Consider the following 25,214-nt stretch of genomic DNA (forward strand, 5'->3'; position numbering starts at 1 on the left):
TCGAACAGTGAGCAAAGTCAAATATGATAGAGTCTTTTTAATCAAAGATTTATTTTCAAGTTACGCGACCCGTGCCAAATTGAGGGGAGGATAACCTTGGGGACAAAATTTTATTTCCATCTACATCAGAGAACCATCTAAAATACTAACACGTCGACGGGTACAAATCGATGAAAACACAAAAGGGGAGTTCAATACATAACAGAGCAACACTGAGGATCCTATGCGGTCTTGGAAAGAAATGTATAGTCAATTCTTCCTTTATATATACCTTTTCTTTACATATGCGGTGCCTATACGATACAGAACAAAACACTTCAACAATAATTCACTGTGCATTTCGTGATTCAACTAAACAACTCGAGCAGTCAGCAATCGCAGATCACCATAGTTTACACTACCAATTTTATTTATTTATATACACCAGCAGTCCAGCTTTCAGTTCTGTCGTACGTCCAAAGCAGAGTATCGCCTTCAAGAAACGAGGAAAAATGGCTACTAGCTGAAGAACAACTTCACATAGTTCACACTAGTTGGTCCGGCAGCGGTGCGAATACGTCGCACCGGCAGACTGGACATGTGGAGTGGTTGCGTAGCCACAGGTCAATGCACTCCTGGTGGAACTTGTGCAGGCACACCGGCAGCCGCTTGACCATCTCCCCTTTCTCCACGGCGCCAAGGCACACCGCGCAGTCCGGCGAGCCGTCAGGCAGCTCGCCGTCCGGCTGCTCGTACGCCGGGATGTCGGCAGCCACCCGTGCTCTGCTACCAGCAGCCGGTGGCTCCCGGGGAAGCACGCCGCCGATGCTGTAGCCTTGGTGATGACTCTGCACAATAAACTGCGGCGTCAAGGCACCGCCCTCGTCGTTGCCGCCACCGCTCATCAGGCGACGCCGCGCGCCGCGCGCGCACCTGCAGGGCAAGCAGAGCAGCCAGAGGACCGCGCTGAGCGGCGGCTCCAGGCACCGCCCCAGCGCGGACCACGGGAAGAGCGAGCCGCAGAAGGCCGGGTAGATGCTGGCGTTGACGCCCAGCCAGAAGACGAGGAAGATGGACACCACCACGATGCCGCCTGTGCTGTGCGGCGTCCGCGCGAGCTTCACGAGCGCGTAGACGAGGAAGCCCGTGCCGCCGACGCACACCATGTTGGCGATGGCCAGCCCGTACACGCGGAGGCAGCAATCCATGGCGCCCGCTAGATCGATCGACTTGCCTCTGGCCGATCGAGCTAGATGATTCACAGCTTGCGCGCGCGGCAGCCAGCTTCAATTCACCGATGCACCGGAGGGCATGGTATGATAAGATGACTGGATTAGTAAACAGCACAGAAGTTCATCGGGAATTTACGAGGTCATTGCTAGTTCGTGCCCGCGGAATGGCAACACGGAGAGACGATCGAAGTCGAAGCTGCGTGGTACTTCTGGGCTTCACATGTCACAGCTCACAACTCACACGTCGAAAGTCGTCGGGCAAGAATAGAATCATTATATGATTGCTGTGTTTGATCTGAGAAACTGGACGTTTTCTCGCTTTTTATTTTTTGTTTTGATTTCTTTAAATACACACAGACATCCACAAATGCACACGTATTCACTTGTCCCTGTAAATGCACACATGTAAACCCTATCCTATAAGTACAGCCAAAAGATTAAGCTAACATATCTATATACATGTCGTTTTTTTACATTTTTGTTTGTAGATTGAAATATGTTGATTGTTACCGCATTGTCCTTTACAAGCTAATAATTAGTATAGTCGTTTTGAATTAAGACATTCATCAAATTTTATTGGATGAATTTGTGATGCACACTATCTAATTTAGGATGGATGGTTTCTCAAACCAAATATAGTCTTGCAACAATAATACGTACATGCTTCCTCCATTCCAAATTATAAATCACTTTGACTTTTTTGGTACATCTATTTTGATATGCATCTAGATACTCTCTCTGTCCCTGAAAGAATAAATTTCTAGCAACTTTAGGACAGATTAGCAACGAAGATAAAATATCATGCTGCCCCTCATTAAACTGCTGAACCTTAATACCTTTCTATTTACCGAGAAGCCTAATTAAATAGTGTCGTTTGGAGTATCTAATAGCAGTGCAGGAGAGAGAGGTTGTGTTGATGCGATCAGGATTACGAGAGAGATTAATGTGGATCTGTGGACCATTCACCTCTAGAAATCGATTCTTTTGGGGTCAAATATTTGGGCTAGAAATTGATCTTTTCAGAGGCGGAGGGAGTATAATAATATGTCTAGATATATAGCAAAATGAATGAATAAAAAAGTCAAAGCGACTTATAATTTGGAACAGAGGAGTATATCGTATCACCACTGGACCTCAAAACCCCATCACTGCAGATTTTGCTCGGTGGTTTACAACAATACATATATCTCATCACCAGTGCCGCACCGGGAGAGGGTACGGGACCTCGACACTGACGCCCAAGAGAAAAGCACGGGATCCTCCTCCACCATGCAGATTCGGCTAGCCTTGCCGAGCCAAGGGGGCGTTGCGTCACTCGTCGCCTCGTGCCGTGGGTGAGGGAGAGAGGGTATTTGGGAGGGAGACTGGGTGAGGGAACTCAGGAGGACAAGAGGATAAGATAAAGAGAATGTGTATGACTTAGTATTAAATTCCGTGAGTTAGAATTTTTGGGTACGAGGAAAGGTTTTGACGAGGACATCACTTCTTCAAGTACAAGCTAAGGAGAGGAAGAGGACCAATGTGGGCACCCAACTCATCTACACCATGGTTGGGCCTTCATATGGGGCATGGGCCTTGGCCTGGTCAAGCGATTCCTGCTGGACCGCTAGACAACATCTACATTGAGGCTGCAGCAGGAATACTTCTCCTTCCTAAGGCTACTGTTCTCCTTCCTCCTCAAGTCCATCTCTGTACCTGGTTCCCCTTTCTTCTCTGCTTCGACCTCCCTTTCCCTGAGGTCCTATACTATGCTTGCCCTGAATCAAGTTAACCGTGAGTCAATCCAGTAGGGTTGCTAACATATGATGCAAATCATTCTTTGTGTTTCTAGCTATTGAATAGTGATTGTCTATATATACAGGAGCCCAGATAGGCAATCTCAAAGAGAGATAGAGTGAAAAGACACAAATGATTTTTTAATTTATCATTAATAATGATTCTCAACTTATATGAACGAGAGCGACGCCCCAGCGTTTCTGGCGTCCAAGGGTTGTGGGAGCCAAGTAGCCAACTAGGGTTTTAACTTCTCAAACTACCATAACACCTTCGGCGTCTCATATATATGACCTGAACTCATAACATCTAATTCACATCTATATATTAAATTCTAGGAAAAATGGTGTTCTTGTCCCTTACACAGATGTGCAATTGTGATTTTGTCCTCTTTTTTCTGACTTTATGATTTTGCCCTTAACTGTTCACAAGTCAACGCGATTTTGCCCCTGGTCAACGCGAATTTGCCCCTGTTTTTACCATTGACCAAGGGCAAAATCGCGTTGACTTGTGAACAGTTAAGGGCAAAATCACAAAGTTAGAAAAATGAGGATAAAATCATAATTTCACATCAAAGTTGGGGGCAAGAACACAAGAGCCCCTAAATTCTATTGTAACGCATGGGCACATTTATTAGTGTATACCCCTTCAAAAAAAACATTTACTAGTGTATCTTAAAAAAGTCAAAGTGTCTTATAATTAGAAATAAAGAGAGAGTACATCGTAATAGTTATGTACCTAGAAAAACTAAAATATCTTATAATTGGAAATGGGGGTGTAAGTTGGTAGCTTATTTAATACATAATAAACTTTTATAAAATCCTACCGAGCCAGTCAGACTGGCCAATATATACAGGCTTGTGAATTTGATCATCAAATGCCGACATTCACATACTTACAGTTACATGTTAAGCGCCCCGTTCGGCTGGGAGCGGTTGGCTGGCTGGGCTGGCCAGCCCTCTTATAGAAACACTGTTCACATGAACCAGTCAACAATCAGCTTGTTCGGTTGGCTGGTTTGTATCGTTGTTGATTCGTAAAGAAGTACTATTGACTGGTTTATGTGAGAGAAAAATACGATTTCGACTGGAAATTTACGATCGTTTACGACAAGCCACAGCCAAACGAACAGACTGAGTACTTTTCTCTCACATAAACGAACCAGCAACGATACGCTTGGTTTTCCGTTTTCTCAGCCGAGTCGCGAAACGAGGGCACCAGGCAAAGGCTGAGATTCACACAAGTCACCAATTTACAGCTGTACATGTGTTCTCAGCCGCATCATTAAAAGAGAAATGGGAAACAGATTAAGCTAAAGGTCACACCATTTGCGCCGGCAGCGGCGCGAAAACGTCGCACCTGCACACCGGGCACGTCGAGTTGTTGCTCAGCCATTTGTCGACGCATTGCTGGTGGAACATGTGGAGGCACACCGGCAGCCGCTTCACCATGTCGCCCGCCTCCATCTCGCCAAGACACACCGCGCAATCAGACGCGCCATCTGCCTGCCCGGCGTCCCGCTGCTCGTACGCCGGGATGTCCGCCGTCGCTGCGGGCAAGGTGCTGCCGCCTCCGCCGCCGCTGGGGCGCCGCAGCCAGCCGATGCGACGGACGCAGCAGAGGAGCGCGTTGCCAAGCGCAGCCCACGGGACGAAGGCGCCACAGGAGACGCAGCAGCACAAGGCGCCGATGCTCACCCAGAAGACGAGGAAGACGGAGACCACGACGGTGCCGGTCGTGTCGGACAAAATTGCAATTACAGCACACCAAATAATGCGCGCTTCGTAATTATAGGATTCTAATCGTCGACTTCGTTAAAATGACCTTTGAAACGTTGATTTTTTATTTTAGATGACATTTGACATATTTTTCACTTTGTTAATCAAAATACATGTATTTTGGGCCTCTTGTGACCTTTCTGCCCTACTCGGATACTCCTTACTCACTTCCTCAGCTTCATCCCTCGCCGCACCGGCGCTTTGCTATCGTCGTCTGCTCCTTTCCGTGGAGCCAGCTGCTGTGGGCGACCAGGGCCATGGCGGGCATTGACCTCAACACCGTGGAGGTGGAGGATGAGGCGCTGCCTGTGGCCGCCAGGGGCGGTGGCGCCGTGTGCTTGGAGCTATGTCACGCGTGCTCCTAGCAGAGCTGGACCAGCTCCGCGGCCACGCCCCCACCGCCCTAGCCGAGGTCGGGCGCCGCGGTGTGCCTCGAGCTGTGGCACGCCTACGCGGGCCCCGTCGCGCCGCTGCCGCGGAAAGGGAGCGTCGTGGTGTACCTTCCGTAGGGACACCTCGAGCACCTCGGCGACGCCGCCGGCGGTGGCGCGTCGGCACCCGCCGCCCTGCCGCCCCACGTCTTCTGCCGCGTCGTCGACGTCACTCTCCATGTGCGTGCGCCGGTTCCTGCCTCCATGAGCTCCTCAATGTGTGTGTGCATGCGTGCGTGGGTTGCCCGTGCCGGTGCGGCTTCCATTGACTTGTCCACCTCTTGCGCTCGTTGCAGGCGGACACGTCCATGGACGAGGTGTACACCCAGCTCGCCCTCCTCGCCGAGACTGAGGTTCGCGGAAGCTACAGTGCTCCCGCGGCATTGGATTCGGATTGATTTCTCTGTTGCGTCCATTAAGATGGGATTTTGGTCTGATTTGTGTTTCTTGGGGCGCTTACTTCCGGCGCGTCGTGCAGAATGTCGCGAGGTCGGCCGCAGCAGCTGGCTCCACGAAAGGAGCAGACGACGGTAGCAAAGCGTCAGTGCGCGCGAGGGATGGAGCTGAGGAAGTGAGTGAGGAGTATCCGAGTAGGGCAGAAAGGTCACAAGAGGACCAAAATACATGTATTTTGATTAACAAAGTGAAGAAATACGTCAAATGTCATCTAAAATAAAAAGCCAACGTTTCAAGGGTCATTTTAACGAAGTCGATGATTGAAGTCATATAATTAAAAAACGCATTGTTTGGTGTCCTGTAATTGCAATTTTCTCGTCGTGCTGCGGGAGTGATCTCGCGCCAGCACGTAGAAGATAGTCCCCGTGCTTCCCAGGACGAACGAGTTGAGGAAGGCCAACATGAACACGCGGACGCAGCAGTCGCACCCAGGGATGAAAGCGGGAACGGGAAATTCCCGTACCGATCGACATCGAATACCGAAATTCTCGACCAGATATCATTTTCTCGGGATAAAACGGGTTCGGGAAGAAATCCGGGAAAATTCGACGAATCCGGGATCGAAATCGGTTAGAGTGATTTTCCGACCGAATTAGCGGATCCCGTATTTTCTCAGGAAAATTCCCGCAGGAAATTCCCGTTTTTAAGGCCTGCAAACAGCCCAACGTTGGCCCAGTGATACCGTCGGTCATAGCTGCCCATCGTTGCTTGGCCCAGGAAGCAGCAAGGTTTGGCTTTGTTCATTTTTCCCGACCGAATGAGCTGACGAGTCATGCATGCTGCCCATCCTTGCTTGGCCCAGGAAGCAGCAAGGTTTGGCCTTTGTTCATTTTTCTTTTCCATTTTTTTTTGGGTAGTTCTGTAGTTTTCTTTGCATAAATATTCTGACGAGCTAACTGTTTGCTATTGTTTGCATATGGATTATGCATGGTTGCTATTATTGCATCGAGCTCACTGTTTCAAGTGGTTACATATATCGATATTTCCGTTTTGTGTTACCGCTTCCCGATCGTAATCGACATGTTCCCGTTCGAAATATTCCGTTCCCGATATCCCGTAATACCGGATTCGTTTTTCCGTCTGACCTTTTCGTTTCCGTTCCTGTTCCCAGCCAAAAAATACATAAGCGAGAATGGTTAAGACATTTTCCCGACCGTTCCCGACCGTTTTCATCCCTAGTCGCAACAGCAGCGGTGGTGCTTCGCCTCACGCCTCGACCTGGTTGTCAGGCCTAGGCCGCCTAGCTGGCTAGCTGGATGCTTCTTCAAGGCCCGCCCGTGCGTGGCGACGGTGGCTCGTCTTGTCTGGCGATGCCGGCGGGGTTGCTGGACCTCTTGTCTTTCTTGTACGTATTCACTAGCGGAGAAGGCTAAAGAGTACGGAAACTCCGAAGGTCCTCGCTTGCACCGCCGGTACCCAACATCAGGAACCGTATGATTTTTCCATGTTCACTAGAACGCGTCTGAAAAGTCGTCGTCGTGTGGGTTCGAGAATTGTTTTTTTTCCTATTTTAATTTGTTTCTACAGAGAAAGCAACGATCAGGAAGCCTAACAGTGACGTGGGTCATCGGTTCAAGTCCTAAAATAATTGCATCCGACCATTCCTGTATGCATTTGATTTTCCGGCACCACGTTAAAACCGTTTATAGCAACAGACTTTTTTTTTTTTGAGCGGCCGGCATTAGAGCAGTCCTTACCGTAGCGTGCTCGAGCTCCAATACAATAGCTGCCTCTACAGATGATACAGTAGAACCGGTCGGGTCGATTTGGAGGGGCGGCCGGTATGTCGATTTGTAGGGACTGCATACCACGGACTCGCTCGGTCTCTCCCCTTCTCCTTTTTCACTGTTGCGGTAAATATCCCCGTCCATGGACTCACTCGGTCTCTCCCCTACTCCGGCAGCGCCGCCTCTCTCTCGGTCTCTCCCCTTCCCTTCTCTCTCCCTCGCTCCTCATCCTACGCCGCCGCTCCCTGTGCCGCGCGCTCGCGGCGCAGCGGCGCACCTGTGGCCGGTTTTTACCGGCGGCCCCGTCCCACGCGCGCCTGGCTGCGACGGCGCCCCCGGCGACGGCTCCCTCTCTCCCGAACTAGCGGCGCACCGGCCGGCCCCCATCGCCTCCACCGCCTCGTCTTTTTTTCGAAGGTACGTTTTTTTCCCCACTTCGATTTGGAGCCTTCGGTTGAACTTCGATTTCCCAGCAGTCATGTCGTCGCCTTAGCCTAGGGTTAGGTCTACTTCCTTCATCGCTTGCTGTCGAGGGTTTCCCTTGAGCATGTGGGCTCCAGTTCATCTAATTGCCCAGTTCATCAAATTGCTGTTGAATTTATGCATCTGTGGATCTATTCTGTTCTCATGGATCTGATCTACCGCCTGCCCTATCACTACAGCAACCAGGAGGACAATCGGCATGCCTACATATTTTGCAGATAGCCTGCTACCTGTTCAGTTTCTATTTTTTGTGTGCCCGCTGTTTTTATGGGCGACGTGCGTAGTCGCTGCCCGCGAGGAGGCAATTTGGGGAGACATGGCTCGCTCCGAGAATTTCTGCTGAGAATAGGCATGCCTACATATTTTGCTGCTACCTGTTTAGTTGCTAAGTTTTTCGGACTACAGCGCTTTAAGGTCCATCTGCCTCTCATTATAATAGATTTTGATTATTTCAGATTGGTGTGCAGGGCCATGTGCTGGCTAGAATCTATATATATGGAACCTGAGAGGCTAATAACCTATGCTTTCATTGCCCTGTAAGGACATGACACAGGTAATGATTTATTGAACTTTGGTACGGCTGGACCAAACAATTGAGTGGATGCTGGTTCTCGCGACCGTGTTTAAATCACTCCTGATAACATTCTAGAATTTCTTGATGGTTTGTCCTACCTAGGTGTAGGTTGCCATTGGCACCAATCATATGTGTGTCTGTGCTGGTGTTGTTGAATTGGCAGTCAATGAACTACGATGCAAGATACTGCAGGTCCTATGGCGATTGCCCAAGATGAGCATATCCGCTGCCTGCATAGTCAGCCATCATTAGTCAGTGACAGATTACAGCTTAGTTACCTTGGGTGGTGTCGCAGCTATAGCACCTTCTCAAGTTTATCTTTGGGAGATGCATTTTATCCCTCTTCGCCCAGTTCTCCCTTGTCTGCCAGTGCAGTTCTGTTTTCTCATATCTAATCTAATACATTGCATTCAAAGGTCCCAGTTCCCAAATGTTTGTTGCAACAACTTATTTAGTGCATACTGAAAACTGCCCCTTACCTGTTGCACGAATATTTTAGGTGGATACAAACCATGGCTGTGAATATTTCACCATTCCGTTGTTCTTCCTATCTGCGTTAGTTTTGTGATGACAATGCCATTATATCTTAGCAATTCTCTTTCGCATGTGTTGTTCTGTTTGCGTTGGTGGCTACATTTTTTGTGCATTCGTTACTGACCACGAGTTCATTGTCGATGATGTCTTTACTTCACATAATTCCTTTGTTGCTTTATTACTGAGCACACCCCATTGCCAATGATGTGTTTATTCCTATCCATTGCTCTCCACTTTCTTGCAATTTCCAGTTAAATCTACTAACTTTGCCATTCCGTTCAGATAGCCCCTACTTAGTAATCAGATACTGCCTGCTGTTTTCATTTAGTCTTGCTTCGTCAGCTGCACATTCGTGATTCGATTTACTAATGCCATCTTACTCTTGCTTACTCAGGTGCAGATCCGTGCTTCGATTTACCAATGCTTGTTGTTTTCTTTCCTTTTTTGCAGGAATGCCTTGCGTCTCGTGGTAAACACGTGTGCATAGGGACAAAAAAAAACAAGATTGTCTACACTGGAAGTGGAATAGGTTACAGTGTCGCAAAAGCAAAGTGGAGACGCACAAAGAATCCATGAACTAATCAAGGTTACTAGATTCTCTCATGTTGTCTTTTGCAAGCACATTTAATAGGTTACAGTGTCGCAAAAGCAAAGCAGAATAGATGGTACGGACTCCTTTTGCTTGGATAAAAACTGGTCCTCTGGTAATTGGTACTCAACAAACATAGGCACCCTGGTGTTCTTATCTACCACTTTCTTTGTTTACCAAATGTTTTTTGCTTTGGTAATTGGCATGTACCAAACATAGGTAGCTGCTATGGATTGCACACTTGCCTTTGCCACTATTTAATTGAAATGATTGGCGGTATTGTGTGTCACATTGTCTGACTTCTTCTGTGGATTTGAGCATCAACGTGTGTTCATATGTGCAGTTCGGTACATTGATCCGCAGTTCCATTTGTCTGTTTACTTTCTTTTGTTTACTTCATTGTGTCTACAGATAGGAAGATTACAATTGTGTGAGTACATCCTTTCATGAATTATGATTATAAGGTCAATATTGGACCAGATTGGAACTTCATATTGGACCATAAGAACAACGATTTGGGATGTTCTCAGGAAGCTGGAGGCCTCCGCGCTGGTGCTCAGCCAGTGCATGCCATCTCCCTGTTGCTGGCTAAGCTGGTAAGGAACTCAGCACCATACCCTTTTGTATCTTGGAAATGCGAATGCCTCACTCCTCAGAGGTCAACTATTGATAATTAAATTGTGATGATATATTATAAAATTAGTGCTTGGAAAGTAATGATATTTTTTTGTCAAGGATTCATATTGTTCCATTCTATCCTTTGTTTATTATCTTTCCTGTTGTTTTACATATTGGTTAGGGAGTAGTGTAAACTTAAGTGCTAAGATGGATTAGTTAAAATGATGTAGGGGCTTTGATGCCTTTTGCTTCTATAGCTCATGGACATTTTGTGTTTTCGGCAACAATGCCATAACTGTTCTGCAAACGAGAAAAGTTACGAGCCCAGTTACTTTCGAGGTGTGCTTACTAACAAGTAAAGTTAATCAGTTAATTATATTTTTGCAGGTGTGCATGAGCTGTCCAGACTGCATGAGCCCAGTTACTTCATATCGATTCTCAAGACGATGACAATCCTCATTAGCTTATATGTTTGTATACATACTTGTAACGTTCACCTAGGTAGAAATCCTCTGGACCAATACCTTGCGCTCTTGTGCTTGTGGTCAGATTTGAATTATATATGTTCTTGTTATATATATATATATATATATATATATATATATATATATATATATATATATATATATATATATATATATATATATATATATATATATATATATATATATATATATATATATATATATATATATATATATATATGTGTGTGTGTGTGGGGGGGGGGGGGTTGAATTTGAATTGTAAATTTGATTTTTTGGTGGAAAAATATATTGTAGTGGCGGTTCTAAACTGAACCGCCTCTACAAACAGGTATTATAGGGGCCGTCCCTATAAATCGATTTATAGGGACGTCTGTTCACACCAGCCGCCACTACAAATCAATTTGTAAGGGCGGTTTGGAAACTGTCTCTATAAATACATAATTTGTAGAGACGGTTTGATAGGAGCGGCTAGCCAAACCGTCCCTTACAAAAGGTTTATGTAGTAGTATGGTTCAAAGTTTAGTTGGCTAAAGTTGGCGAATAAATTTTTAGATCATTTTAACTTATTTATATAGTCTAAAGTTTTTGTATGGTTAGACTAAACTTTAAGTAACACTTTAAATCCACCATTTGGAATCTTAAGAGGTAATCTAAAATTTAGATCATAAGTTTATAGGACACGTGATGTAATGTGTTGTGAAACGGTGTGTCTGGATGAGCAGGCACCTGCTCGCCAACAGACACCTCTCCATTGGTGATCTCATCTACGGATAGTTAGATTGGTAGTAGATTAGCAGTTAATCCTGTTACCAAGGGGCCTGTCCTTCGGTGAACAGTTGTCTCTTGGAGACACCCCTCAAATGTATATAATCCATTTTACAGATCAATAAAAAGTAGTTGTTTCAAAATCTTGTTCATTTTTCATTCACTTTCAACATGTCATCAGCATTGCTCTACTGGACAAGAGAACGACGACGATAGAGGCACATGCCTCTGAACCCCTATCGGTAAGCATGGCAAGGATTGACTTACCGTCGCATGTTGTTCGTCAACTGTTCTTCGCCCTTCGCCGCGTCGGTGGAGTTTGTCGTGGCCCGATCCGCCACCACGGCCACCATGGACAACGCCGCAGCGTCTTCGAGCGCCTTGGGCCTCGTGTTCGCCGCGATAGTGCCTATGGTCATGGCCATGGTCCTTTCGGCCACCTCTTCGACTCCGCTGTTCGTGGCTTCCGTTCCAATACGGTTCCTCGCCGCCGATGGATTCCTGTTCGTGGCTGCCATGCTTCTCCGCGCGATCTTCGTCTGCAGAGCCAGCCACCATCTCCTCGCCTTGGCTTGGACGGTGCCGGCCCCAGCAACGCTGCGCCACCAGTCCAGGAAGCCCTGGCGACACCAGTCCAGGAACCCCTGGCGCCACCAGTCGTTGAAGCTCCGGCGCCGTCCGTTGATGAAGTTGTTGCCGAGCCCGTCGCTGTCCCCGCGTACATACCCAAAGAGCCAATGTCGCCGGCACCGTCATCGCCTCGCTTCTGGTGTGACTTCTGCAAGGAGTTCACCTCGACCCCGCACACGCTTGAGTACTCATACTCGTTGTCGATGCCCACACCAGCCACTCCGACTCTAGTGGCGACAGGCAACGGCATCCCCCCGCTCGATCCGTGGTTTCTGAACACGCGGACTGCTCCCGCGCTTGACGCCGTGAAGATTGAGGAAGAGGAGGATGTGGTGACTGGCCTCGGCATCGGCGACATCTTCAACAGCGTGGCGAGGTCTGGCGTCTTGCCGTACTTCTTCCTCGACAGGGCCGGACCCTCGGCTCCTCCTCCGGCGGCGACCCCGCCAACGGCTCCTCCTCTGGCAGTGACCCCGCCAACGGCTCCTCCTCCGTCGGAGGCGCTGCCCCTTCCCCGGAACATCCTCGGCGCTCGCACGGACATGGTGGCGACTCTAGCACCGACGACTGCTCCTACTCCACCCGCGACCCGCACGGAGGCCGCGGCCCGCATGAAGGAGCAGGCTCTCCCGGCGGCTCCTCCATCTTATGTTGAGGGCAGCGCCACCACGCCCCACACGATTTGCCACCTCCTCGACCGTAGGGTGGCCGCCGTGGATAGGCGCCCGGGGATCCATCGGGGGACTTGGAACCCGGCCGTGCTCGGCCTCCCGTCGACGGAGGTGCTCAACATGGCTAGCGCGGCAGCGGCTTCTACTCCCCCGACGAGGGGGAGCCCTCCTCGATCTGAAGATGGTGAGCACGGGCAGCGCAGTGGACAGGAGCGACGAGGTGGTTTTGCGGCAGCGACGGCGGCATCTGAAATCGACAGCGGCGACGAGCGGTTAGGGTTTCAACCCTAACTGCCACCGATGCCCCCTCTTTTATGGGCTGCTGCGCGCGCGCAAATGGGCCGGCCCAAATGGCCTGCGCCCTGCCCTCCCTCCGTGCTGTCTACTATGCACCCGACTGGGCCAGGCTGGGCCCAAACGAAAATGGATTGTTCCTAATCCTTTTTGGCCCGACTGACTCCTTCTGTTTTATTTATTTAATTTTAGCATTAATTCGTCAAAGACTATGTTAGTCTCTTACAATTATGTGCTATAAAATTAAGTACTCTTATGTTTAGTCGCTGACTTTAACTATAGTTGTACTTATGATATTTTATCATTGTAAAATATCCATTTATGATATTATTCAAAGTATTTGTTCCTGTATGTATGGCAAATCCAATAAATAATATCCTTGTTATTATGACCATGATCTTGCAAATTATTTATTCATTAATCATTTTTGCAATCGATCATTTTTATTTAAGCCCCTTTTATGCTTTTTGACTTTAAAGCACTACGCGCTTAAATAATGGATGCTATATTTTATGTATATTTTCTCATCAATTGTATAACGCGCATGTTCCCTATTTATTTGTTGGCCATACACAAGGTAGCACCATTGTTGCTACTGCGGGATCTATACTAAGTAAACACTTAGTGACTATCCTCAATGTGCGTACCCAACATCACAAATGAGAACATTTGGTCTACATCTTTTCACAAAGATGACTACCATTAATTCGCATTCCTATTGGCCATACACAAGGTAGCACAATAGTTGCTACTGTAGGATCTACACTAAGTCCACAACTTAGTGACTATCATCAACGTGCGTACCCAATTCGTTTGCGAATTGACTAAGGTCTACATCATTCTTGATGACTAACTTAAGACGTGTTTATACAACTTGCATAATTACTTGGCATCTACTGTTAATACAGACTATGCCCAATTTAAGGTCTACACTTTTATGGTGACTACCTCCATTATTTTATTATGCACATGAGATCTTTACACCATTAATAATACAAGATTTATCTTGTATCTATCTTGCATCCCATAATTACAACACACCACAATATTTTAATAACTTAAAATGTTTTGATGGTTTGCCTCGTGTAGGATCAATGACCGTCAAAGAGTTTGATTTGTTTGCTCTAGATGGCCACAATTATCCAACATGGGCTATGGACGTAAAGGTTAGTCTTGCGTCCCGTGGACTTTATCGAGCTGTGTTACCACCCGAAGAGGGTGTTGCACAACTTGAAGATCAACATGTATACACGGCCCTATATCTCATCAGGAGCCATATTCATCCTGACTTTAAGGCTGAATACTTGTTGGAAGAGAACCCACGAAATCTATGGAATTCTCTTAAGCAACGCTATGAACAACAAAAGGCACTTGTCCTGCCTGTGGCCAACTATGAGTGGACGCAACTTCGCTTATATGATTTTAAAACTGTGAGTGATTACAACCATGCTGTTCATAGAATTTGCTCAAAGTTGCAATTCTACGAGAAAGAACCTACAGATGAGGATAAAATAGAAAAGACTCTGTCTACTATGTTTCCCTTTGAAAGGATTCTTCAACAGCAATACTGTGAAAGGCGTTTCTAGGTTTATTCTGAGCTTATACAAACTTTACTTGAGGCCGAAAAACATTCTGAACTTATGGTTTGGAATAATCAGCAGCGCCCCGTAGGGTCTGCTCCATTGCCTGAAGTACATGCTTACACTCAGAATAAACCCAAATTTGATGGTAGACTTTCTAAGACCCATCCTCAGGGAAATTCCAAGAAAGGTAAAAAACAACGCAGACGCAATAAGAAATCCCAAACTCGTGTTTTCAACAATGGTAAGAACATTTCCAAACACAGAAATAACAAACCTGTGTGTCAGAAGTGTGGTTGTTATAGCCATACTACAAAGAAATGTCATACCCCAAGTCATCTTGTTGATCTCTACTTAAAGTATGTGGGTCGCGGACGTGCTGCACCAGGACAGAAGTATGAAGCCCACTTCAACATTCGACCTGACACCACCAGAAATGAGGCTGGTTGTTCGCAACAAGTTCCAATGGAACCAAGTAGCAACAACATACGAGGAGGCGAGGATCTTGCTGATACGGGGAATATGATCGTGGAATATGCATCCAACGACATATTTGGAGACTTTGAATAGGCTCCCAATCCCTTAGATTCTAATGTCTTTATGTCCTAGTGATTATAATAGTTAAAATAATTTATGTCCTATGTATTGTAAATATTTAATAATTTCATCACTATTTGGTTTGAATATCCAATAAATGTAATGTAAACATTTGATATTCAATAAATAAAGTATGTATTCTATATATCATCAAAGAGTTTCGTATCAAATTCTTTATTTATATATAGTTTCTACGGGGGTCAATCTGATGGAGGAGGAATTATGCCTAGTGAACAGTGGTACCACTAATTCTATACTAGAGAAACAAAGTATTTCCAAACTGTGGGGGATATACCCCCGGGTACCACAAGATGGTACATGGGCCGCACCATCCGAGGTGGTCCGGCCCGTAAGATCAAGGCGTGCACATCAAGATTACAAGTTGTACTAGATATTGTAATAGTACCAAATTGGATACTTTACTTGTAACCTTGTCTCCTCGGAGTATATAAGGAGAGACAAGGGTCCCCTAGAGGACAGGTTAATCTAGATACATCTCAATACAATACACCAAAGACACAGGACGTAGGGTATTACGTTGACCAGACGGCCTGAACCTGTCTAAATCGCTGTCTCTACGCCTTGTGTCACCATCTGGTTCCTGATTACACGCACCGTCTACCGATAATCTACCACTACGGGCATCCCCCTTGGTGGACTACCGACCATATTTCATCAACAGTGGCGCGCCAGGTAGGGGTCCCCTTTTAGGGGTCGTGCGCGCTGATCCCTGGCGAATCAGATGGCATAACTCAAGATCAACATCCTTCGCGACAACTCGGCTGATCGCGTCGACATCCTTCAACGATCACGGCGCATCTCCGAGCATCACGCGTCGCCAAGTCGAAGCACTGCTATCCCGGCAGCGACTTATCGACGACCGATGGCCCGCTAGATGGCAAGATCGCCTCGGCATCATGCGATGATTTGCGGCGGCATGCTATCACGCATGGTGATCCTGGACCACGAACAGTCGTACAAGCAATGAGCAGTGTCAATCGCGGCGGCTTCTCGACTCCCGCTTAGATCGGACTCCTCGTGCTTGTACGGATCTGCTACTCAGAGTATAAATGGATCTGCATGCATGCAAATATGCAAACACGGATCTACAGGGGCACATGCATGTTCACATGTATACGTACGTGTGGATCATGTGGCCGCAATCAAGCCGAGCACTGTCTATTCATACCGTCTTATGACAAGCTCTCCAACGCCGACATGACCGCCGAGATGATCTTCTGAGGCATCGAACAAGCTATCCGACTGCATCAAGCTACCGTGCTATGTTATAGAACCATGCAACCAAGGAAGCATATATGTGGTATACAGGGCCATGCATCAATGGAGTGCGTATACATGTATATGTCACCGTTTCTTGCATAGCAACTGATACTTCGTACAAGTCCAAGTTAGATCACCACACAAGCCAACGACAACTACGAAGACAACGCACGCATTGAGCCGTCTAGCGAGCCATGTCGAGCCAAGCAGGCCAATTGAGCAATCCGTCCGAGACCACGTCGACCACGTCCCGAGCAGCTTCGTCGAGCTCCGACCATGTCAACCAAAGACCACGCCAACCATGTCCCGAGCGGCTCCACCGAGCTCCGACCACATCGATCACCAGACCACGTCGCAATAATGATTGCCGCGAAGAACGGTGCTACGACAACCGCGACCACCGTCATGACGACAGGTCGGAAAGCTCGAGGACCGGACGACTTCATCGCCATCGACCAGATTTCTATCCAAAGATAAGTACACTTCTAATATTTATATTTAATATAATTTTCATTACGATGTTTCTCCACAACGTCCTGGTCATGATTATTCTTCAAATAGCGTTTGTCCATGTATACAATCTTAAATATAACATACGTCTATACTCAATGCAAATCCTTGACTAGTCATGTTGACGCTCGATGCCTCCAGAGACGGCCCTGTCTCCGGCTCCTCCCTACACGTGCACGAGCGTTTGCCCTCTGCATTATGGGTGGTCAGCAGCGGCTCCTTAGCGACACTTTGTTCTTCCTACACGTGCACGGGCTCCGCGCCCCGTGTTATGGTACACGGGCTAGCTAGGGCTGGAGACTCAGCTACATACTAACTGGTCGAGCAGTTTATATTAAGTATAAACACAAACTTCATATTAACACTGATGTTTACAAAGCATCAACTGCTTTATCACATCATGCTCATTTGTAAATGACTGCTGAGCGTCATACGCTATTTCTTCACCGCTGATTTTTCTTCATAATTTATTATTTTGTACATCATGTACTACCATTCTACATATTTATATTGCAGTAATTTCGAGCTATGCTCGGGGACTTCGTCGCTCGCTCCTCGACCTGTGCTTGGGGACTGCCTCGATCACTCTCCGACCATGGCTCGGGGACTTTGTCGCTCGCTCCTCGACCTGTGCTCGGGGACTGCCTCGATCACTCTCCGACCATGGCTCAGGGACTTCGTCGCTCGCTTCTTGACCTGCGCTCGGGGACTGCCTCGATCACTCTCCAACCACGGCTCAGGGACTTCGTCGCTCGCTCCTCGACCTGTGCTCGGGGACTGCCTCGACTACTCTCCGACCACGGCTTGGGGACTTCGTCGCTCGCTCCTCGACCTGTGCTCGGGGACTGCCTCGACCACTCTCCAACCATGGCTCGGGGACTTCGTCGCTCGCTCCTCGACCTGTGCTCGGGGACTGCCTCGACCACTCTCCGACCATGGCTCGGGGACTTTGCGTCTCGACTACATGCGACTGGCAACTCGCATACAGCTGGGATATTTTTTCTCACTTAGACCTTGCTACAAGGCTCATACCTCGCCTTCCAGCAAGCTCGGGGACTACATCGGTACGATGCACCTGCCGGTGCATCTCGTATCGCCTGTACGACGATTGGGTTCTCAACTTAACTAGGAATTCCTTTTAGACCCTGGCACCACGTGCCTACGTCACCTACTACCAGGCTCGGGGACTAAGTGGGCACACTTCACCTTGCGGTGAATATGTTTGTTTTTTGACCCCTACGCCTCTGATGATCAAGGACGCTACGCTTCAAGACGCACTTACATTTCTTTTCAGAAATACAAGTGGGCACACTTCCTAGAACGGAAATCTTTTTCTTTCTTCTTAAGAGCACCATACAGTCTTCGGACAACCTACTTTTCCGGCGACAACGGTGGTCGGAGATGTCAAGAACTAAAGCCTCACTGTTCGGAGAAGGTTGAAACGGCGTGTCGCATCAGAATACATGGCGCTCGGGGACTAGCTGTGGGGGATATACCCCCGGGTACCACAAGATGGTACATGGGCCGCACCATCCGAGGTGGCCCGGCCCGTAAGATCAAGGCGTGCACATCAAGATTACAAGTTGTACTAGATATTGTAATAGTACCAAATTGGATACTTTACTTGTAACCTTGTCTCCTCGGAGTATATAAGGAGAGACAAGGGTCCCCTAGAGGACAGGTTAATCTGGATACATCTCAATACAATACACCAAAGACACAGGACCTAGGGTATTACATCGACCAGACGGCCCGAACCTGTCTAAATCGCTATCTCTGCGCCTTGTGTCACCATCTGGTTCCTAATTACACGTACCGTCTACCGATAATCTACCACCACGGGCACCCTCCTCGGTGGATTGCCGACCATATTACAAAAAGACAAGGAAATGTTTTGACAATCGCCGGGCGCGATGCTATGATAGTTGGCCCTGGTCGTGACACTATTGTACTCCCCATGGGTACTCAAATTACAATTGAGGATGCATTATTGTATCCCGATTCAAAGCGTACCTTGTTAAGTTATAGAGATATCCGTCAAAACATTTCCTTGTAGAAACCCGTGATGACAATAATGAGGAAATTCTCCTCGTTACTAAAAATAGCGGATATGGCAAATGAATTGTTGAGAAAATTCCCTCTTTTACGTCCAAATTGTACTACACATACATCAAACCCGTACCGCATGTTGCGTATAAGGTAATTTTTCAGAATGTTGACGCATTCAAAATTTGGCATGAACGCCTTGGCCATCCTGGTATAGGGATGATGCGAAAAATTATCAGCAATTCTAAAGGTCATGAGTTAAATACTGCTAAATTCCCAAAATCTTCAGATTTTATGTGCACTTCATGCACTATAGGGAAATTGATCGTACGACCATCGCCCGTTAAGATCCAAAATGAGCCACTAAAATTTCTTGAACACATTCAAGGAGATATTTGTGGCCCCATACAACCAACGTCTGGACCGTTCAGGTACTTCATGGTTCTAATAGATGTATCTACTCGATGGTCTCATGTGTGTCTTTTGTCCACACGTAACCATGTTTTTGTAAAAATTATTGCTCAAGTTATTAGACTTAGAGCACATCATCCTGAACATCAAATTCAATCAATTCGAATGGACAATGCTGCTGAATTTTCCTCAAAGGCTTTTAACGATTATTATATGGCTTTGGGAATTCAAGTTCAGCACTCTGTCCCATATGTCCATACATAAAATGGTTTAGCAGAATCTCTTATTAAGAGAATTAAACTCATTGCAAGACCATTATTACAAAATTGCAACCTACCAACTTCATGTTGGGGTCATGCAGTCTTACACGCTGCTGACTTAATTCAATTACGACCAACTGCATATCACGTTGTCTCCCCATTGCAATTAGTACATGGGAATATGCCAAATATTTCTCATATGCGAAAATTCGGTTGCGCTGTATACATACCAATCTCACTGCCTAAGCGTACTTCTATGGGCCCACATAGGAAACTTGGTATCTATGTGGGATATCAATCTCCATCAATTATCAAATACCTCGAGCCTCTTATAGGGGACTTATTCACGTCCCGATACGCTGACTGCATATTTAATGAGGACCATTTCCTGGCATTAGGGGGAGACTTCAAGTACCAAAACGAATGCTAGGAAATCATCTGGAATGCCGAAGGCATTCCCCCCTCAGATCCACGTACTCTAGAGACTAAACAACAAGTTCAGAAAATCATAAACTTGCAACATATTGCAAATAACCTGCCAGAAGCATTTACTGATTATAAGGGTGTCACTAAATCCTCTTATCCTGCTCGCAATGTGCTCAAAAGAGTGGAGGTACCAATAAAAACCATTCAACTCCCACTTCCAAAGAAGAGGGGGAGAAGTACGGCCGCTCCTAAGGATAATGCTACAAGTAAGCGTCTGAGGATATCGAGGGCTAAATCCTCCAAATCAGTAAATCCAAGCCAACCTCAAGTTGGTAGACACCCAATAGTGAATAAAAATCCAACATCAGGATCAAATCCACAACCCGGATCAACGGTGCATCCAAATTCTGATCCTGGGATATCAAAACACCCTGACTCCATAGTTTTGGGAAATGTTGAGTCAAATAATGGGGGTGAAAGAAATTTCCATCAATTACATAGATTCTAGAGAATCATACGATCGTAAGACTACTATTGTCAACATGTACTTCTCTGCAGCAATTGCAGAAATCTTTCTCAATGATCCAGATCCCAAGATCATGGCAGAGTGCAAAAAGCGCTCGGACTGGGCTCAATGGAAAGAAGCAATTCAAGCTGAGATAGCTTCGCTCACTAGAAGAGGGGTATTCACATATGCAATACCTACACCTTCCAAAGTCTTTCCTGTTGGCTTTAAATGGGTTTTTGTCTGGAAACGGAATGAGAACAATGAGGTGGTGAGATATAAAGCGAGGCTAGTAGCATAAGGGTTCACGCAGAGACCTGGCATTGATTACAATGAAACCTATTCTCCAGTAATGAGTGGAATTACTTTCCGATACTTAATATCATTAGTAGTTCAAAATCATCTAAAATCATCTATCTATGTAGTTGATGGATGTGGTGACAACATATCTATACGGGTCACTTGATTTGGACATATACATGAAAGTTCTCGATGAAATCCAAATTCCGAATCCAAACGCAAATTGCAACATGTATTGTGTAAAACTACAAAAGTCATTATATGGCTTGAAGCAGTCGGGACGAATGTGGTACAACCGACTGAGGGAATTCTTCTAAAGAAAGGATACTCTAACAATGATGATTGCCCATGTGTTTTCATTACGAAATCTCGAACGGGATTTTGTATTATATCCGTGTATGTTGATGATTTAAATATCATTGGCAGCCCAAAGGATATAGATGAAGCACACAAACATCTAAAGAGGGAATTCAAGATGAAGGATTTGGGCAAGACCAAGTATTGTCTAGGCTTACAACTTGAGCACCGTCCTTCAGGGATTTTAGTGCATCAATCAGCCTATATCCAGAAAATATTGGAGAAATTCAATATGGATAAATCATACCCTAATAAAACTCCGATGGATGTTCGTTCCTTAGAAATAGGGAAAGATCCATTTAGACCACGGGATATTGGGGAAAAGATGTTGGGACCAGAGATCCCATATCTCAGTATCATTGGCGCACTTATGTATCTTGCAAATTACACCAGGCCTGATATCGCATTTGCAGTGAATTTACTAGCTAGGCATAGTGCGGACCCAACTCGTCGTCATTGGACGGGAGTGAAGTGTATCCTCAGATACCTTAATGGCACAAAGGATCTTGGTTTATTCTTTAAGAAAAATCATTTATCCCAGTATGATTGGTTATACTGATGCTGGTTACTTATCTGATCCTCATAACGAAAAATCCCAAATAGGATTTGTATTCCTACATGGAGGTATAGCTATTTCATGGAAGTCTTCTAAGCAGACTTTGACAGCAACCTCTACTAATCATTCTGAAATTATTGCTCTATACGAGGCATCACGAGAATGTGTATGGCTTCGCAAAATGATTAACCACATACAACAGTCATGTGATATTGGTTCAATTGAATCACCTACAATTATTAATGAAGATAATTCCGCTTGTGTTACACAGATGCAATCAGGTTACATAAAGAGCAATATCACTAAGCATATTTTCCTAAACTGTTTTATCCCCATGAATTACAAGAAAACGGGAAAATAACATCTTGCAAATCAAGTCATGTGATAATCTCGCTGACCTATTTACTAAGTCCTTACCAACTTCTGTGTTTCAAAAATTGGTACATGGAATTGGTATGCGGCGACTTCGAGATTTGCCAGAATCAGGGGGAGACATCTTCTAAATGTTGACCTGTACCAGCATCATATTATACTCTTTTCTTTCACAAGTTTTACTTATAAGGTTTCTTGTTAAAGTTTTTAATGAGGTAATATTGACATAAGCATGTGTCATATTTCCTATTTTCCCCACCGGAGTTTTTGTGGGAAATATCAAATACACATATTGCCCTCACAACTCATACATGGTTTTTCTCTGAAAAGGTTTTTCATGTGAGTTATCCAAGAGGCAATACCAATAATATGTCGTCATATTTTCTCCTAATTTTCCCACTGGGTTTTTACAGGAGTTTTAACAACATATCACTTTATATTGCTTTTCATATTTTTCCTGAAATGGTTTTTGGGGAAGCAATCTATATGTTGTATCTCCAATATTTTTCCCCACTGGGGTTTTTAATGGGATACCAATGATATAGTGATTTATTTAAATCACACTCATATATGCTATTTTCTCCTTATTTTACTATAAGGTTTAAAGGAGTTTTTATAGCATATCTATACATACATATTCCTCAGATTTTTCTCACTGGGTTTTTCGAGGAATCCAAGCTTACGGCTGCATTGATCTCAAAGAAGATTCGATCAAGGGGGAGTGTTGTGAAATGGTGTCTCCGGGTGAGCATGCACCTGCTCGCCAACAGACACCTCTCCACTGGTGATCTCATCTATGGACAGTTAGGATTAGTAGTAGATTAGCAGTTAATCCCATCACCAAGGGGCCTGTCCTTTGGTGAACCGTTGTCTCTTGGAGACACCCCCTCAAATGTATATTAATCCATTTTACAGATCAATGAAAAGTGGTTGTTCCAAAATCTTATTCATTTTTCATTCCCTTTCAACATAATGGTTCCAGTGAGTCTCTAGAAAGACTAGCAACCCTGCCGGCATCACCGATTCACCGGACAAGAGGAGCGCGCCACGGGCGTCCGTGAAAAAGTGTCCAGCTAGCCAAGCTAGGCCTGACAACCAGATCGAGGTGAAGCACCACCGCTGCACCCCAGCCATGGACTGGGGCCTCTGCTACTTCGCCATCGCCAACTCACTGGTCCTGGGCGTCATGTTGTTTTTCTTCGTGCCTCTGCTACACTCCCGCAACACGGCCGGCATCGTCGTAGGCTCGTGGCCTCCATCTTCATCGTCTTGTAGGTGAGCATCGGCGCCGTCATCTACTTCACCACCTGTGTCATCTTGTTCCCGTGGGCTGCACTTGAGAACGTGCTCCTCTGCTGCGTGCGTTGCACCAGATGGCTGCTCTGCCTTCCCTATCGGGGCGGCCGCAGTAGCGGCGGAAGCAGCGCCTTGCCGGAGTATGTGGTGCAGAGTCGAAGTCATGTCATGAACGAGTTTCCGGGGGAGCCCACGGCGCGTGCCGGCGGGGCACGCGTACGTAGCCTCAGCGGCTGACATCCCGGCGTACGAGCAGCGTGACGCCGGGCAGGGGCAGCCAGATGGCGCGTCTGATTGCGCGGTGTGTCTTGGCAAGATGGTGAAGCGGCTGCCGGTGTGCCTCCACATGTTCCACCAGCAGTGCGTCGACAAATGGCTGAGCAACAACTCGACGTGCCCGGTGTGCAGGTGCGTCATGTTCGCGCCGCTGTCGGGGCAAACGGTGTGACCATATCTATTACCCTATTCTCTTTTTGTGACGCGGCTGAGAAAATAGACACCAGCCCAAAACCATGGACCACTATCCTTTTTATACCGCCGTATCATTACTGGGCCATGCACAACACGATAGACACTTGTTACATGGAACGACCAGCGCCCAGACGTCTGGACGCCCGCGCCTGCAAGTTGTTTCCCACATCGTTCCATGGGCCCACACGGGGCCCGCGTCGGCCCGAGCATCACCAGCATCGAGAAAGAGGGGAGGGGAGGCGGATGCCCAGCCGGCGTCAAAGGAGGAAGAGACACTAATGCTAGGTAGCAGAAAAAAGCGAGGACAAAGATGAAACATCCGATTTACTTTTGAAATATCCAGATGCAACACTTGTAACATACATCTGAAGACAGATGAAACACTTGAAACATGTATATGAAACACTTGCTGCAACACCAGATCTACTTTTGAAACATTCAGATAAAACGCTTGCAACATATGTACGAAAATAGCTGAAACACTTGGAACATACGTCTAAAAAAAACAGATGAAACATTCGGAACATACATTTGAAACAAACGTGTATAGCCATTACAACATGTGCAATATCCCGATCAACTTTTATAACATCAAGATGAAACACTTGCAATACCCAGATGAAACATCTAAAATACTTAAAACATATGCTTGCAACATGGACTTTCAACGCAATATCTTGTTGCTTGGACGAATGGAGGCTTGTCGTTGTGGTGCTCGATGCCGGCGCGGAGGTCGACAGCGGCGCATGGAGCTCATCGTGCGGCAGCGGTGCGGGCAACTCGCCAACGGGACGACTTCACATGAAGCTCACCCCCTCGCCTGCTTTCTAGAGGATCCATCATGGAGGCTCGCCGGCTAAGTGGAGGCGGCCGCAGCTCGCCAGATCGGTGGAGGCCGCCGCAGCGAGCGGCCTAGCCACGGTGAGTAGGTAGTGTGGTGGAGCACGCCATGGCGAGCACAGCCGCACGCAAGCTAGCAGTGTGGTGGAGGTGGCTGTGCGCGACCGGGCAGCGCGGTGGAGGCGGACAGGAGCGAGAGAGGGCACAGTGGAGAATTTTATTTTTTTGGTAGGGTACGGACGAGAGAGAGCGAAGACGTAATAGCGAGTGGGAGTGGGAGAGACGTGTCCATCTGCACAGACACCCATGTGGAATCATTATCGCTTGTTATATTAGTACTGGATGATGCTTTCACCCAACAGTGATAACGTATTCCACTGTTGGCTC

The 25,214-nt window shown here is 46.6% G+C and overlaps 2 protein-coding genes and 1 long non-coding RNA gene across 8 annotated transcripts; 1 reads left to right on the forward strand and 2 right to left on the reverse strand.

Annotated features, from left to right (window-relative positions):
* Positions 1-466: 466 nt before the first annotated feature.
* On the reverse strand, positions 467-1,313 carry LOC136463177 (uncharacterized). Its single transcript, XM_066462197.1, has one exon. The coding sequence runs from the start codon at positions 1,185-1,187 to the stop codon at positions 525-527; it is 663 nt and encodes a 220-aa protein (XP_066318294.1). The 5' UTR covers positions 1,188-1,313; the 3' UTR covers positions 467-524.
* Positions 1,314-4,303: 2,990 nt separating this feature from the next.
* Positions 4,304-5,373, reverse strand: LOC136465467 (E3 ubiquitin-protein ligase ATL23-like). The gene is made up of 2 exons (XM_066464187.1): positions 5,211-5,373; positions 4,304-4,764 (listed from the first exon to the last, which is right to left on the reverse strand). The coding sequence occupies exons 1-2, from the start codon at positions 5,371-5,373 to the stop codon at positions 4,304-4,306; spliced, it is 624 nt and encodes a 207-aa protein (XP_066320284.1).
* Positions 5,374-7,405: 2,032 nt separating this feature from the next.
* Positions 7,406-10,735, forward strand: LOC136463178 (uncharacterized). Of its 6 annotated transcripts, none has more exons than XR_010760927.1 (5): positions 7,408-7,793; positions 8,039-8,412; positions 9,418-9,553; positions 10,037-10,152; positions 10,562-10,735. It is a non-coding gene; the product is annotated as an uncharacterized lncRNA (long non-coding RNA). The 6 variants fall into 6 exon arrangements; XR_010760929.1 differs by having other exon boundaries at positions 7,411-8,208; positions 8,327-8,412; XR_010760928.1 differs by having other exon boundaries at positions 7,412-8,208; positions 8,315-8,412.
* Positions 10,736-25,214: the final 14,479 nt, after the last annotated feature.

The sequence above is a fragment of the Miscanthus floridulus genome, chromosome 7, assembly GCF_019320115.1.
Source record: "Miscanthus floridulus cultivar M001 chromosome 7, ASM1932011v1, whole genome shotgun sequence".
In the NCBI taxonomy this organism is placed as follows: Eukaryota; Viridiplantae; Streptophyta; class Magnoliopsida; order Poales; family Poaceae; genus Miscanthus; species Miscanthus floridulus.

What these genes read in the sequence shown, in the direction of transcription:
- LOC136463177 (XM_066462197.1), bottom strand. Translation starts at nt 1,187, where the DNA reads ATGGATTGCTGCCTCCGCGTGTACGGGCTGGCCATCGCCAACATGGTG.
- LOC136465467 (XM_066464187.1), bottom strand. Translation starts at nt 5,373, where the DNA reads ATGGAGAGTGACGTCGACGACGCGGCAGAAGACGTGGGGCGGCAGGGC. An exon ending in GCGCGACGGGGCCCGCGTAG is followed by an intron (nt 4,765 to 5,210) that starts GCGTGCCACAGC and finishes ATAATTACGAAG; the next exon opens with CGCGCATTATTTGGTGTGCT.